The sequence below is a fragment of the Tympanuchus pallidicinctus genome, unplaced genomic scaffold (genome assembly GCF_026119805.1).
Source record: "Tympanuchus pallidicinctus isolate F22 unplaced genomic scaffold, pur_lepc_1.0 scaffold1, whole genome shotgun sequence".
Classification (NCBI taxonomy): Eukaryota; Metazoa; Chordata; class Aves; order Galliformes; family Phasianidae; genus Tympanuchus; species Tympanuchus pallidicinctus.
In genome coordinates, this window is record NW_026294618.1 from 3,341,346 (window position 1) to 3,358,433 (window position 17,088).

General features: G+C 47.6%; 1 protein-coding gene across 6 annotated transcripts in view; it reads right to left on the bottom strand.

The window, feature by feature from the left end:
• The window catches only part of PKHD1 (PKHD1 ciliary IPT domain containing fibrocystin/polyductin), a 244,911-nt gene extending 240,552 nt beyond the window's left edge, over positions 1 to 4,359 (bottom strand). For 4 of the 6 annotated variants that reach the window (XR_008208610.1, XM_052690789.1, XM_052690775.1 and 1 more), the window contains exons 1-3: positions 3,146 to 3,328; positions 1,894 to 1,989; positions 615 to 692 (exon numbers count right to left, since the gene is read on the bottom strand). Coding sequence is in view for 5 of the 6 variants with exons in the window: in XM_052690789.1 (XP_052546749.1) it covers positions 615 to 692; positions 1,894 to 1,933 (118 nt within the window). In the remaining variant the exon portion in view is untranslated. Of the gene's footprint in view, positions 1 to 614; positions 693 to 1,893; positions 1,990 to 3,145; positions 3,329 to 4,117 lie in introns of those variants that run through there. The other 2 variants (XM_052690757.1, XM_052690766.1) reach the window with 2 other exon arrangements.
• Between the last annotated feature and the right edge of the window lie 12,729 nt (positions 4,360 to 17,088).

Consider the following 17,088-nt stretch of genomic DNA (forward strand, 5'->3'; position numbering starts at 1 on the left):
AGGGGAGAGCTCTGAGGACAGGACCACTCACACCCAGTCACAAGGTGCAGGCGCTTTTGAATATATTCTATTGCAAAGATTAACAGCTGCCAGCAGTTTCAATCTCCTTAACCACCTACACCAAACAAACCATCATGCTCATAGATACTTAAAGCACCTGTAAAATTAATAGTTTCACATGGTACTTGCAGCTGCTGATGTCTCGCATGGTTTTGCTAGCAAGCATCTCAAGTACTCTTGTGCTGTAAGGTGGATCTGCTCTGCTCAAGACTTGCCTGGATGTATTCCTGTGCAATTAGCTCTAGGGAGCTGCTTTAGCAGAGGGTTGGATGCGATGATCTGTTGAGGTCCCTTCGAACCCTTGCAACTGTCTATGATCTCTACAGGAATCCAAAAATAAGGTAGAAATCTGATTTCTCTTACAATTTGAAAACAAGCAAACGTCAGAAATAGTTTAAGAAGTAATAACTGCAGGCTGATTTCATGCTCTGGATGCCACAGCTATGTGACTGGTACTGAAGGTTTGTCATTCCGACCACAAGTCTCAGAACAGACCTGCTTCTCCATCACTTCAATATATACTTGGCAAGAGTTTAAAAGAGCTGAACACTCACCATCCAGAGTGACAGTAATCCACGTTCCTCCAGCAACACTGCCCTCCTGGGGCTCTGTGAGCAGTCCCTCAGAGGTCACTGCAATAACAACCCAGCTGTGTCAGGCTGAAGTTTAATGCAAAGACTGGAAATATCCAACTCAAGACAGGGCGCAGTGACCTGGCAGCTGCCCTTCTGTGAGTACAGCCTCCACAATCCTTCCTTCCTGGACATCCAAATTAGGATTGCTCATCCCCTTCCCTTGTTTAGAATGGCTTAGGTTGGAATAGACCTTAAAGACCATTTTATTTCAACACTGCCATGGGCTGGTTGCCCCCCACCAGATAGGGCTGCCCAGGGCCCCATGCAGCCTGGCCTTGGGCACCTCCAGGGAACTGCCTCTCCCTATGTAAAACTCCTCCTTCCCTTCATTGAGGTTTTGATGCCTTCAGAACTCTGTTAACTAAGCCAGCCTGAACCTCCTGACCTCCTCAAGAATTGAAACAAGCACGATCAGCCTTATGCTCATTCCTCCAGCTCTTAGAAAAATGTCTGCTCAGTTCTGAAGACTGTCCTCAAATAATATACCATACATCCTCCTCCATCTCAGTTTGCCCACCTCTCTCTTGGAAAAGCCCTCAAGCACAGGATGAAGAACGAAGCATAGGATGAAGCTCCTACTTCATGCAATTAAGTTACAAATAACTTATTGCATACATTTTCCAGAAAGGCATCAAATTCTTAAGGCTTTTTTTGTTTGTTTGTTTGTTTTTGAGGGCCTTCATTTGCTGACGCTAATGGAAGCAAACCAATAGCTGACCATGTCACCATCCCTGGAGGTGTTCAAGAACCATGGATACATGGCACTGAGGGCCATGGTTGGTGAGCTGGGGTGATCTCAGAGAGGTCTTTTCCAACCATAGCGATTCTATAAACAGTTCCATCTCATCAGGTCAATGTAAATTCGCCTAACACCTGTATTCACCTGTCTAAAGAGCTTTGTCCAATCACAAACTCAACATTTAAACAATCGTATGATTATCATCAAGCAAAAGAAAACCAACATACATCAGAGGTAGCCAGGGACAATCTACAATTACCCAGACATGTAGAAAACTAGGAGATGAAATCTATGACTATGGAGGAATGCCATGAACGGCCACTGAAAAAGGTGGAAGTCACTGCCCCATAACATCCAACAGCATTTAGAATACTTCTGCACACCCCACTTGCAATCAGGCTGTGCCCAACCCAATGACACTGGTACTGCAGTGTTGTTAGAGAACACTTCTGTCCTCACCTGCAAAGAACACCAGAAAAGACGGTCTCCATAGGTTCATCTTGGAACCTGGATGGGGATTTCACAGGATCACGGCTCAGGACCTTAGCATCTCTTCTGTAACATTAAAATAAATTCATCTGTTAATCCTTCATCACGTTGCAGAGCTCTTGGAGCAATGGTTTGTTACAGCAGACAAGGCAGACTATGGGGAGTTACAGAGAAAGCACTACAAGAATCAACCAAGGTTGGTCTTCTCTATGCTGAGGCCATATTTCATGATGCTGGCTGATTAAGCAGTGCAAACAGGAATTAGTGAAAGCAATTACAGGATTTAGAGTCAGTGATACTGTAGAAGAGTACAACAGCTAGAAAACAGCCATGCCCACATTTATTGCACAACCAAGTCAAATCACATCCATAGAACAAAACTTGTGATGAAGACCCAATGTCCACCCTAAGTACCTGCTGCATCCAGCACTATCACAAGGATCAAACACCTATTAATGCCTGGAGAATTTGTTGGTGCATAATTTCATTTAATTTTCTCCAGAAGGATTTTCAGCCTTTTCCACTGAGACAGCATGAAACAAACCATGTTTGTTGGGCTTGCTTCAGAAGCTCTCTCCTGATCTAAACTGAGCACTGAAGGCAGACACTGCTCTGTCTCTAAAGCATCCTTCTCTCCCTTAGGAAGAAATAATATGTTCTGCAGAGATTTGAGATGGGTTTAACACAACCATAGTGCACATCCAGGAAGCCAAGTCTGCAGCTGAGTCCCCTACGATGGAGAAACCTGGCTATAAGCAAGACCAAATGTTTATTTCTTGATTCCACCACCACTTAAAACATTGCTATTGCCATCACCATAAAGATAGCAGCTAAGAGGTAAATGGTCCCATAACAGTCTGCAACTGTGGCAATTAAAAACATGCATTTCAGAGTCACACCTGGTACAAATGGCCAACCAACAGAAGCAATCTGTGCATTCAACATCAAATCCTCCTCTCAAATCCAAGCCTCTGAATCATTAGACTGGAGTAATGCAGAGATGTAAAACCATGGACTAGCAATGATGCTTCTATTGCTTTTACCACAATAAATGGTGCAATTACCCAACCTGATTTCTTGCACCTTGTAACAGAAATTCAGTTTCTAGGGGTCACGCGCAAAGCCTTGATGTGTGTGTGAACCTGGTATTTCAAAGTCGTCCTATAAAATATCATTTAGGCTTATTTTTATTGCCCTTATCAAGACTGTAAGTATGACCTACCTTATCCTCGTTGTTGTCCTTCCATTCCTCACATGAGTTAATCAAGAAGGCTCTGATAGTGTAACTGCCCATTTCCTTGGATACTGGCTCTCCCACAATGCTTGGTTGGAAGCTCTGTCAGTCCCTGCCTGGGTAACAAATTGGGGCTGTGCTGAAACCCACCCGACTCGTTTCTCAGCAGTACTCATTACAGACAGCTCAGAGCTGTCCATTGGGCACGCTTAATGATTAACCTAAGCTACTTGCTGCTGTTAACCATTTGCTTGCAAGTCTTTGACAGCCACAATGGGAACAACCTGGAGTATTCTTCCCTTGGGGTTGGAACTAGATGATCTGTAAGATCTCTCCCAAACTAAGCCATTTGATGAGTTTGAATGCCCGACTTCTCCAACAGGAGGATAATCAAGGCCTTTAATGCATTTTTCCCCCCACACATGACATAAATGGGTTGAATGGTTTCTTGATATGCTGATACCCAGCCTGGGAGTGCCTTTCCCAGCAAGCAGACTTGGAGCTTTCCATGTACACTCTTTAATTCAAATTTTCCACTGCATTCCCAGCAGTGTCAGTCTGGCTAGAATTCTACACAAGGGGGATCAGACCTCCTACCACATCTCAGGTACCTGTTCCTCTGTGGATCCTCACACTGCAGTAGAAAGAAGGATTATGGAACCACATGTCTCCACTGACTGAAGGGAAGATCCAGCTCAGCCTTCATCAGTACCTGAATAGCTGCAAGCATCACACCTACTCCCACATCTACACCCATCCATTTGAAGCCCAGACAGAAGAATGAGTTTTTGGTGAAGCCAACAGAAACAAAGCAGGCTGATATGGCCTTCCATTGGTACAGGTGCCTTCATGGAAGTTTCCACTGAAGCTAACACCAAGACTTTAGACAACAGCATAGCTACAGTTTAATGAGTTACCACACACCAGTCAAATAATAGCAGAATGTATGCATGCTCTTACCTCATCCCCAAAGGGAAATGAAAAAGATTCAGAGAGGCAGTAGCACGAAATCATGGGCAGTCAACCTTCATGGAAATTTTGGAGTTCTGCCCAGCCATGGAACCAGTGGTGCTGGGTTTGTTTTTGATCAAGACCTGATGTTTCATGTGCATACAGCCAAAGATTACAGGAGCCCAATGAAAGATAACCCTGAGCTGCTCAATAGTCTACACTCAGTTTACTTATTAGCTAAAATTCCACTACAAAATACAGCTAGAAAAAAGCATAGATTTCAGGGAATTATCAGAAAAGAAAATGCTATCAAAGAACAAGCACTGAAGAAGAGGATCAGTTGAATGCAACAGGCAGAGCCAGATGCTCTTAATGGGGTCCACTGACAGCCCCAAACAAAAGGGCAGATCAGATCCAGGATGCCCCCAGAAAGCCCAGATAGAAGCAACAGGAGAAACGGCTGGAAACTGAGCCAATACGTGAGTCCTCGTTCCAGCCAGAAGATAGCACTGCAGATGGGACAGTAAAGCTGTACACCTATAGCATCAGTCCAACAAACGAGTGCAAGTGGGGTTAAATAGAGCTCCCGACTCTAAGGGCAGAGGTGGGTAGGACTCCAGGTAATTAGGGCTAATTGCTGCCCTAAGGGCCTGGATAGTTCTCCTAGCTCTGCCCCAAGACAAGCAGTCACTCAAATTCAGCAGGCAGCCATTAAAAAAAAAAAAAAAGTCCTATCACTTCTGCTCAAAAAGCAACACCTCATGTGTTTACTTTCTGGTTTTGCTTGTTTGTAGTTATTCCCCTGGTGAGCGGCACCCAGCCCACGGCGGGGCTTGGAAGTGGGAGAGCTTCGAATTGCCTTCCAACCCAACCATTCTATGACTCTTCGACGTGGGGAAGGCTCTCGGTCGCTAGGTGGAAGTATGGAGCCGCTGAGGAACCCGAAACACAGCTGAAGGCTGCTCTCCGTGAGACGATCCTGATCAAGCCTTCTGTTAGCTGGAGGGACATCCACGGCCAAGCAGAGCCCAGGAGAACGGGATATGGGACCTGTTCCCAGCTCCTTCACTCACTCCAGCATGATTTGGGCTAGTGTTCATCTTCAAGTCACCATTCATTTGGATTAGGCTTCATCTCCATCACCTGTGTGTAAAAAGGAGATGGTGGCATGCTGTCCAAGGGACCTTTGCAGTGCAGGTGCTCTGTAAGAGTCTCCTCAGGATTGGCGGCACTCCTGGGATGTAAAACCTTGGCGGGGCTCCTCCTGCACTCCCTCAGCCTTTGCATGATGGCAGTTGTTGAGCAGCACATGGCATCCCCAGCAGAACAGCTGAGGGGGGATAATGTGGGATAAGGGGAGGTTCAGTGGTTTTGTCTGCAGCCGTTCAGGAGCTCCTTGTTCCTACCCAGCCATACTGGTACATGCAACACCCCACAGTGAGGGCACAAGTGTGTCTTGCCTGCTCCTCACCTGTGCTTACCATCCTCATAAAGAGAGGAAAGCAAGCCAAGTTGGGCTGGTGCTTAAACCAGCAGTGCCATGTTTCTCTTGGGCATGGCTGTTGATAGTCAGCCCTTCCTATGCAAGCTGTCCCAGTGGGGAAAAACACCATGAGACCACTGGAACTTAGGGCTTGAATCCAGAAGGTCTCAAAGAAGAGATTTCTTCTTTCCAGATTGGCTTTTTACTTGTGTCTTCTTCCTGCCCTTCCCCCCCTGCCTTTGCCATCTCCCAAGACAACCTGCAAAGTTTGTGGACCCAAGAGAAGATGCATACCCAGCCAACTGCTGCCAAAATCAGATTGGAACATCTACAAAGGCTGAGGATCTGATGCTTGCAAAGCCTCTGAAGATTTCAGAACCATCTGTTCCTCAGATCTGTGGCTACATCTAGAAGTTAAAGAAGAGCATAAGAGCTTAGGCACTGCACCTCTATGGATCATACATCTCATTCATCGTCCCTTCCTCGGTTTTGACCCAGAGCAGCTCTCTTTAGCCCAAACCATTTCCAGAATGCTCCCAGTGAGCACTACAGGTGCAGTCAAACAGATTTTGAAGCTGTTTTTCAATTTATTAACATGGATTCTAACGCCTCATTGGAATTTGAGAGTTTTCTTCCCAGATTTTCCAATGACAAAGACATGGCTGCATGAGCAGCAAATGGGGTCTGCAAGGCTGCAGGTGCAGACTGGAAGACTTTGCAAGCTGGCACGCCCCCAAGGGCAGCCCCTACACTATGCAGAGCTCCCATCAGCTGCTCTTTCTTTCTATTAATACTTCCCTTTTTGTGTATTGATGCAAACCTCCTAGCAACCAAGGTCACAAGAGAAGGTGCTAAGAAGCCAGGCTGATTATCATTAAAACCTGGTGGTTTGCTGTCTTTTTTCTTGAGAGGCTTGTTAGGCACCAGCAGGCAAGGTGCTGAGCTGGGATTTCCAAGGGAGCCTGGAGGATTAGATATCCTGATCAGATTGAATTTCCTTCTCTGAAGCCCAGCCTTCCTCCTCCTGGCCTGCAGTGTCCAACAGAGTGACACTGCCCATGGGAAAGAGCTGGACTCAGTGATCTTCATGGGTCCCTTCCAACTTGATATTCTACCATTATGTGGTAGAATGGATATTCTACCATTCTGTGATTCTGTGGTTGTGATTAAATCACTAATCATTCATATCTGGATGTTTCTTAGGGCAAGAAGAGAATCACAGAATCATAGAGTCACAGAATGGCCTAGGTTGAAAAGGAGCACAATGCTCATCCAGTCCCAACCCCCTGCTGTGTGCAGGTCACCAACCAGCAGCCCAGGCTGCCCAGAGCCACATCCAGCCTGGCCTTGAATGCCTGCAGGGATGGGGCATCCACAGCCTCCTTGGGCAACCTGTTCCACTGCTTCTGGGGAAAAAGTTCCTCCTAAATAGTCATAAAGGGCGAGCGGAGGGATTTCAGAAGAGTTTGAGCTCAGAGGATTTGTTGTGTTCAACCCCTCATTATGCACCCAAGCATGGAAACATGAGCATGAAAAAGCCAGTGCATATATTCTGTAAGCATTTCCCAAACCAGGAGAGGAAACAGATCCTGGTAGGCCAGGAGGCTTGGTCTCTTCTTACTTCCACTCCAATATCTGAGGCACAAGGCCGTCACAAAATTGTAGGATCATAGAATGGTTTGCATTGGAAGGGACCTGCAAGGTCATCTAGGTCCAACCCCTTGCTATAGCCAGGAACACAGAATGGCCTCGGTTGGAAGGGGCATCAGGGATCATGAAGCTCCAACCCGCCACCCCATGGTGGCCCATGCAGGTCCACCAAGCTCCACATTTCATAGCAGCCCAGGCTGCCCAGGGCCCCATCCAACCTGGCCTTGAACACCTCCAGGGATGGACGGGGCATCACAGCCTCTCTGGGCAGCTGTTCCAGCACCTCAACACTCTCTCTGTAAAGAACTTCCCCCTGACATCCAGCCTAAATATTCCCTCTTTGAGCTTAAAACCATTTCCTCTTGTCCTGCTATTATCTACCCTTGTAAAGAGTTGAATCTACCCTTGTGAAGTACATGATGTGAAGTGCTGAGCTTCTCTCTTGCCTGCCATGAAGATGAGGCAAGGAAAGCATAGAATCTTAACATGAACACTGCATAAACTGAAATGCCAAGGATAAAAAAAAAAAATAGGAAGTGGGGATTAAAACTCAGCTGAGTAGACAAAAAGCAAAAAGTAGCATTTTTATTTATTGGATGAATCCAGTGCCCTTGACTTTCCCTTTATTCCTGCTCCTTTTCACTCCGTTGATTCCCAAAAGTCTTACCTGGCACTTCTTTTAATTTTTTTCCATTTTTAAAATATTTACTTACCACTATTCCTACTGCTGTATGTTCAGATAACATCAATATATTTTCCAAATATTTCAAGAGAAAAACATTCTTTTTTTTTATCCTGGATCTAAAGTGTATCCATCTTTCCTTTCCTTCCTGCAGTTGGACAAAACCAACGCATTCACACTTACAGCCTGTAACTGAGCCTGGCCCATCATCTTAGCCAACTGGAAACAGACTTAACTCTTTCCTTTGAGAGGAGGTGCTTCCAAGAGCCTTTCTGCATGTCTTTACGGGGTCACTTTTCATCATGGTGAAATCCTGCTGGAGTTGTTCCCGTGGTTACTCTTGGTGCATTTTAAACAGTCGGCCAACGGCATTAAATACTGAATTTATTGCCGACGCAGCTGCCTGTATGACAGGTTGGAGGCTTCTTCAGTTTCAAGGTTCGGTCTGGTCCCAAGGGTCGTGGAGGGGATGCGCGTCTCCCAGCCGCCTCCAGCAGATCCTGGAGCTTGGGGATGTGGGAGGCAGCTGCTGGGAGCAACCAGCACCTTGGCAGGGATTTGGCTTTGGTTTTTCCAGCAAGCTGAAGGGGTTCCCCTGTTTGTGTGGCAGCATGTGGCGTGCCTGAGGGAATGGAAGGTCAAGGTTGGCTCATGAGGCTGAGAGGTCATCCTAAATGCAAAATCTTGGCAGCGAGGAAAAAATGCAGATTTATATGAAGATTGCTGTGCTGTAAGAAGTATCTTGGTAGTGAGGTCTTTCCAGAGATATTCCTCTTCTGGGCTGCTTACAGACACCGCCTCATTCACATTTCCCGTCAAACAGGGCTCTGTTTCACTGTGATGGACAATCTCTGTGTTACAGGGCTCTTTATCATGCTAATATTATCCAAGAAAGCCTGCAGCTCCATTGTGAGGACACAAGATAGCGTCTAACCTAGAAAGCTTTCACTTTAAATAGAGGCAAAGACACAAAATCTCACCTGACTGTGGGAAACATGCCCGCAAGGGAACTGCACGGGTAGAATGAAACCCTAGAGGTGGCATTCCTCATTGAAATCAAGAGATGTGGCTTCCACAGAAGCAATCTCCCAGGGAAACCTGGAGAGGCGACGCTGCAGACTGCAGCCACGGCATTTGCTGAGATAAACAGCTGGTACAGGATTGGGTTTCCGAATCAAGCTGCAATTCTGCACCTACTGAGCTTCATCCATCATTAGTCTTTCATTTGGAAGAGTGTTCTTGCCTTGGTCCCCAACTCCCAGAGGAGTGATTCAGGCAAATATCAGCTCCGCCGCTGCGTCCAGCAGTCTCTGTTCCTCTGCCCAGTCCTATCCTCATGGCAAATCAGATTCCTGTTTGCTTCTCATTTCCATATGAACCCCCCCTCTGTTCCATAAGTTTTCATTTTACGCGCTGCCACCACCCCATCCCATCCATCCCCTCTGCCCATGGCTGAGCAGGAGGAACAGCTGGGACAGCTGACCCTGGTGAATGAAAGAAGAGCACAGTTTTGCTCCCTTCACCCCTTTCTTGCAGGCTGCCATTGCCACAGTGAGCCCCAAGCCCCCTGGGATGGGGGATTTGTGTGCATTACTCACATGAAAGAGAAGAGCCTGCAGCAGTGCTGCTACTGGGCTTTGCTTCACCTCCAGACAAGGGAACGCCTTGACACTTTTTTTTTTGACTCACACAGATTGACTCTTAAAAAGAAAAAGTAAAAAAGGCTTGCAGTCATCCCAGTTGTGCGTAGAAATGGGTAAAATGCATAAAGCTGGGCTGGCTGCTTAACAGAAACTGAGATCTTCTTCTGTCATCAAATCTTCAGGGTGGAAATTGGCCTCGTTCACTTGCATGGATTTCTACAACCTGTCATCACACAAAAGCCCACACAGTCTTAATGGTCCCTATGGTCCCTCTCAGTCTAGATATATTGAATTGAACCACAGAATGGTTTGAGTAGGAAGGAACCCTTCAAGGCCATCTGTCCCACTCCCTGCACTGAACAGCACAGCTCCAGCAGTGCTCACAGCCCATCCAGCCTGACCTTGGCTGTCTGCAGGGATGGGGCACCACTACCTCTCTGTGCAACCTGTGCCAGTGCCTCACTGCCCTTACTGTAAAAACCTCTTCTTTATATCCAGTCCAAATGAGAGCCCACAGGTAGGATGAGTAAGGAATCCCTGTCCCAGTTCACTGTGATGTGCACATGGTTGATAAGTTTAATTTAGAAGCTTTGCGTGTGTTAAAAGGAGATATCACTTCCTTCCCCAAATATTCTCCCCCTGAAAACAACCAACCCCTTCGATTCAGGGAGGGATGCTCATAAAGTTCTGTCCAACGCTTTACAGGCAGTGGGGAATTGCATTTCCCAGCACTGAATGTGCATTTGTGGGGGGGAGGGGCATCAAAAATAAAAGTGCCAGTGTTCCCACTGTCAGCCCTTTGCCCACCTGTTCCTCTTTTAGCCCAAACGTGGCCACCTCCGACCCTGCTGTGGGACTGAGGCAGTGGCAGGGCTGTGCCCCCACTCCTTGCCCCCACTCTCTGCAGCAGCTGTATAAACCACAGGGGCAGCAGCTGGGGCTGGGGGTCGACATATCCATAGGTCACAGGGCACCCAGGAGAGCTCCAGGACGCAGGTCTAGTGGTGGGGATTCTATATATTTAAGTTGCAGAAACTCCAGAGATCGTAGAATCATAGAATCATTAAGATTGGAAAAGATCTCTGAGATCAAGTTCAGCCTTTAACCCATCACCACCATAGCCACTAGAATGAGAGGCCCCTGCTGCCTGATGTAAAACCCTGAGCTCATCAGTTTGGCTCAACATGCTCTCCAGACATGTTCCTACTATAGCAGCTGGTAGCTGCCTGCCCCATGGGGTTTAGCTGTGGGGATCTGCTGTGCAATGCTGTCACCTTCGTGGGCTCTGAGAAGCCCTGGCTGCTTGCTCTCCACAGCTGTAAAGATGGGAAGAGAGAAAGCATTGAGAAATACTGTTCTCTTTGAGTGCTGGACAAAGTCCAGAAGTTGCCTTTAACTTGATGCGGACGGCACAGCCCACCCTCAGAAAGACAAAGATGCAAGGCTGTTGCAGCCCGTGCATGCATGTGCCTGCACAAAAGCTGCTTTCCAGAACCCTGGCATAGAATTGGACCAGGGCGAGCTCCTCTTTGATCAGTTTAATTGTTAAAACACTGGTTGGATGGGGTTGAAATTTACTCTAAGGCATCACACTTCCTATCCCATCTGAAGACATGCCAGCCTTCAGAGCTCCCCCAGGATCCATTTTCCTGCCTTGAAGAGCTCTCCTGCATGCAAAGACATTCCTGGACAGAGGCAAGAACACAGAGTTTCTATTCCTAAACCACTCAGTTAAGGTACTCACAAGCTGCCCAGCTCAGCAAGGTCCTGCTAGTCAGGGTACAGTGGTTTTCTGGCTTGGGCAGTGGCTGGAAGCAGCAGTCCCATGAGCTGCAGTGAGTGCTTGGCCATGTAGCAGGGCAGTCTCATGGTGCTCCTGGAGACAGAAAATGATAACTCCACTAATTGGGACTGGCTGTCCTAATGGGTGGATCTACTTGGAGTTGGGGGTTCACTTTCTAGCTCTGTCCCAGACATGCAGGGGACGGAGGGAAATTCACTCAACCTCTTCAGGGCTTACCTACCAATATGGATTCCCAGATGATGAGTTTGTGAAGGTGATAAATGTCTCGTGAGCCGTTTTCCTCTCATTAATTCAAAACCAAACGCAGGCAGCACCCTTGATGTTTCTAAGTTATTATTCATGTTGCTGTAGTCCTTTACCACATCTGGATAACATACTGGTGTTTGCACAACTCGTTGTCAGCTTGAACTTTGATTTCACAAGGAGTAATTGGGCCAAAAGGCCTCAGTGGGATATCAGCTTAGTGGAGCAGGTAAGACTCCAAATCCCATAGACAATGGAGGTTCTAATAGAGGAAACAAGTCACTCTTGCACAAGTGGTTGGCATTGCTAGGGATTGCTGGGAGCCTCTGCAGTCTTTTATATGTTTAAAAACACCCAGTGGAGCCCCATCCGTATGCAGGATGAACACGTTGCCAAATACCAGCAATGGTTCAGAAGACTTTGCTAGGGGATTAATTGAATTTTGTGTGCAATCTAGGCTATTTCTTGGCCTTCTGGAAATTACTGCTCTTATGCTTGCTGTTGGTGCAAAGGACTGTTGGAGTTGAAGCTCCTGTTGCTGGCATTGCACTGACCATTGGACACCAGTACAAGTCTGAAGAGGACAGCAGCCTGATCTTCACACCAACTCACCCAGAAACAACACTCAGTGTCAAGCATAGACTCTGAGGCTCTCCAGGCAGAGAGGACTTAATTCCTGCATCCAGGCCATAAGCCTTCCAGGTTCAAACAGCCTTGCCCACGCCAACTTTCCACCTCCCATCTCCATCACCAACCCTTGTAGGTAGCATGCAGAGAGGCTCCCCCAGCCCTGCCCTCCCAGCTCCATCAGCTGTCACAGCCTGCATTCCTGCAGGGCTCCCAGCACTGGCAGCTCTGGACATCTGCTCTTTTCCACCCCCACAAATATGCAAGCAGGTGTGAGGCACCACAGCCTGCCTCGTTCCTGTGGACTTTCACCCAGGCAGCGGGAAGGAAGACGCAGCCAGGACAGCAGATGCTCCGCTCCACTCCATCTCCTTTGAATCCCTCCTGGAAATGTAGAGAAAGGAAAATGGATCTTTCCAATGCCATTGAATCAAGGCAGGACAAGATCATTTGTACATCGTATTTGGCTGGATTTAATTCCTCTCTGCCTCGTTGCCATTGAAAGGCTAGGTAATAGCAGGACAAGGGGAAATGGTTTTAAGCTGGAAGAGGGAAGATTGAGGGTGGATGTCAGGGGGAAGTTCTTTATTATGAGAGTGGTGAGGTGCTGGAACAGCTGCCAGAGAGGCTGTGATGCCCCGTCCATCCCTGGAGGTGTTCAAGGCCAGGTTGGATGGGGCCCTGGGCAGCCTGGGCTGTGAAATGTGGAGGTTGGTGGCTCTGCATGTGGCAGGGGGTTGGAGCTTCATGATCCTTGGGGTCCCTTCCAACCCAAACCATTCTGTGATTCTACGACATCAGTGATGAAAAGGAGAAAAATCTTCTTGCTGCTTCCCTAGATCTGGAGCAGATAGTACTTGGAATCATAGAATCATAGAGTCACCAAGGTTGGAAAAGACTTCCAAGATCATCCAATCCAACCAACAGGCTACAAGGTGATGGTGCTGTAGGGATGCTGTCCTCAAAGACTCGTGGGGAGCTCCAGAATTTATAAACAACTTTGCTGATGGGATTTGCACTGTCAGCCCCCTGTTTTTGCATGGACACAGCGAGATAACCACACACTGGGAGCTCCAGAGGAGAGGAGGCTGACCATAAATGTGCAATCAGATGCAATCCACAGAGAAAAGTTTTAGCTACTTGTCTTTTTCCTGCTTCCTAAAACATTTCAAGCACAAAAAGAACGTCTAGAGAAAAGATGATTTTGTTTCCATGTTGCACAGCTGCATAACTGTGAACTGAGGGGAAAAAAAAGGAGTATGTCCTTTTGTCTTTTAAAGCTGCTCACCATGAAACAAGGGGCCATGTTCCTAATGGACATTAATGGACCACCAGAGCCATGTGCCTTTGCAGAGGTTTATCTTCCTTTCACATCTTTTTCCCATTGTTTCTTCTTCCCCTTTTATAATTTTTCTTTTTTTTTAATTTTTCTTCTTTCTCTTTGCTCTTTATTTTTCTTCTTTATTTTTTTCTCTTTTTATTCTTCCTCTTATTCATTTTTTCTTTTTTCCTTTTCTCTCTTCCTTCCTTCCTTCCTTCCTTCCTTCCTTCCTTCCTTCCTTCCTTCCTTCCTTCCTTCCTTCCTTCCTTCCTTCCTTCCTTCCTTCCTTCCTTCCTTCCTTCCTTCCTTCCTTCCTTCCTTCCTTCCTTCCTTCCTTCCTTCCTTCCTTCCTTCCTTCCTTCCTTCCCCCTTTCTCCTTCCCCCTTTCTCCTTCCCCCTTTCTCCTTCCCCCTTTCTCCTTCCCTTCCCTTCCCTTTCTCCTTCCCTTCCCTTCCCTTTCTCCTTCCCTTCCCTTCCCTTCCCTTCCCTTCCCTTCCCTTCCCTTCCCTTCCCTTCCCTTCCCTTCCCTTCCCTTCCCTTCCCTTCCCTTCCCTTCCCTTCCCTTCCCTTCCCTTTTTTCCCCTTTTCCCCTTCTTTAAATTCTCTTGTCCTTCTTTACCTCCTCAACTTTTTCCAAGTATAAAGCAGCAAATTCAAAACTGTAACTGTCAGCCTTCTCCTTATCATCAGTCTCCCATGGGACCTAAACCAAAGTTCTTCATGCAATTCCAATCAGTGCAGTGAGGGTGGCCCTACAATTCACTCTGCTGTACACGGTAGCTGTCAGGCTGCTTGGGCTCAGCCCCCACTGCCAAACCCCAAAAAGCCCGTCGGGATCTCGGAGCAGCCCTATATCCCTCTCCATCTCCCACAGCAGCTCACAGGCCATTAAAATACTAAACAGATGCTCTCTCAACAAACAGCTCTATTCTCAGAGCTTTCTCTGAGCATTTTATTTTCTTACGGGATCGCGCCGCAGCGCGGAGTCACCCATTGTCAAAAGGGATCAAATGAAGACGTGCCCTCCTGGCACGGGACAGCTGGAACAGTGTCACTCAACGTGCTGCTGTCAGTGCAGTGATTGAGGCAGACAGGAGGGCTGCGATCAGCCCTGGCTTGTAAAGGACACGGGCAGGTGGCCACGGGGTGGGCTGGCCTGGGGGTGGGCAATACAAAAGGGACTGTGTGGGCAACGTGTGAGCGGGGATGGCAGCAGGGCAGGGAGGGGACAGGAGGATGTGTGTGAAGAGCAAATGGTGGCTGGTGAGACAGCAACGTGGGTGGAGAGCCCTCAGTAGTCGAGCTGGCTCACAGGGAGCTGAAAGGATGCTAATGGAAGGTAGGGGAAATGAGCCCAGGCAGAATAAAACTGAGTGAGAGGTGGGGAATTTGACATGCATGTCACAAGGGAGAAGGGAAAGATAGAGGCAGTGGTATAGAGGGAATTGCTCACCTCCCCATCCTCAGTGGCACATGAGCAGAGGGGTCAGTCATTTAAGCTGCTCCAAGCACTTTTTTGGTCTCGTCATTTGTTAAGAGACTCTTCAGCAGCCCCAAGTGTAAGCCATTCTCTGGACAGCTTTTCTGACCGTGTTCATTGGGGAAAACTGGACGAACCACGCTGAAGATGCCAGCTGGTGGCACAGGGAAGCTATATGGACCCAGGAGGTGAGGATGAAGGGACTGCCTGCTGCTTCACTGAAGGTAATGTCGGAGGCATTTTTCTTTTTGCAGTATCTCCTAGAGTTTGAGAATTGCTATTGTCAATGGCCAAACCTTGCCAAATGCCAGCATCATGCATTGTAAAGGAATGCTGGGAGTTCTGGGCAGGGCAGTAGATGCTGAGCATGGAGAAGGGGAGGATGCTGAGGTGCCCTTGTGGTCCAAAAAGGACCCCAGACTCACTGCTAAGGTCCAATAGATCAGACCACATCCACCTGCATGTGTGCCATGGCCATGAGAGCAGCTTGGACACAGCCTCACCCTCAGAGGTCTGCCTTCCCTTTGCTGTGGGTCTCACTTTCCTATACCCATATACTATATTCATAGCTATGGGCAGGAAAAGAGCAAGAGGCATGTTTGATTTTCAGCAACATCTTCAAAACAAAAAGGCTTTGATTGGAAGAGCTGGTGTCTGGTGACATGTTGTCCTTTGCCTGGAAGGCGAATCTTCAGTGACCCCAGAGATATGGGGACCACTGAGGAGGAACTGTAGGGTCAGTCAGTGTGGGCTGTGGGGCCCATGGCACCTCCTGGGCAACAAAGGTCCAAATCTGTGCTGATTAATCCTGGAGTAAGGAGCCCAAGGAGTCAGTGCTGATTTCTCCTGGAGTTAACAGAGAGGGAAAGAACCTTTTCTAAACACTCCTGGCCCCTCTCCATGGGTCCTTTTCCCCATTTGCTCACATTTCCAGCCTGGTAGCAGTGTTATTTGTTTTATTTGGGAATGCACAATTCAAGATGTTGAAAGCACAACGTGGCTTCAACCTCCTACCACCTCAGTGCATCCCCCCCCCCCCCCCCACAAGGGGAGGAACTCACTAAAAATGAGATGAGAGGAGAGGGCTCTTTTCTTGAAGGCTGCATCTCCACACCCCCTCCGAAAGCTTGCCATGATGTCTGCTGGATTCTGGGAGAAAGCTGTGAGCTGGGAATGGTTTGTGATGTGATCAGAAAAACCCCAGCCAAACTGTCTCACATGCAGTGAGAAGGCAAGAAAAATTCCCCACTCATTAAAAAAAACAGTAAATCCTATCAATCATCTTTTTGAAGGGATAGGTATCCTAAATTTCACTAATTTCTAAATTTGCATGTATTCAGAATATGGAGGATAAAGGGAAACCTAGGGGGCAAGGATGACAGTGCTGAACCACTGGGCATTTCTACAGCATCTTCTGTTTGCTTCAGAACAAGCTCTTTGCCTCTGTGCCTCAGTTTCCCCTCCTGAAGTACTGGCGAGCAAGTTTTGCATAGGAGCAGGCTTTCTGCTATGTTGCAAAGGATCAGAATAGCTAAACAAAATTTGAAGTAGAAAACCAAGCAAGGCCATTTGTAGTATGGACAGCAGTACTGCCTTTGACACAGCCTTTCCAAATAACCTTGGGCAATTCTTTGATTAGATTCTATGGCTTTTTTTACCCTATTTAGTGCCTCCCTTTTGTAAGACATGACATAATTGCCTCTTAGGACTAGGTGTTGTGGTGGAGCTGGGCTTGTTCAGCCTGGAGAAGAGAAAGCTGCAGGGTGACCTCATTGCAGCCTTCCAGTACCTAAGGGAGCCTACAAACAGGAGGGGAATCAACTCTTTGAAAGGGTTGATAACAGCAGGACAAGGGGAAATGGTTTTAAGGAAAAATTTAGGCTGGATGTCAAGGGGAAGTTCTTTGCTATGAGTGGTGAGGTGCTGGAACAGCTGCCCAGAGAGCTGTGGGTGCCCCATCCATCCCTGGAGGTGTTCAAGGCCAGGTTGGATGGGGCCCTGGGCAGCCTGGGCTGCTGTGAAATGTGGAGATTGGTGGCCCTGCTTG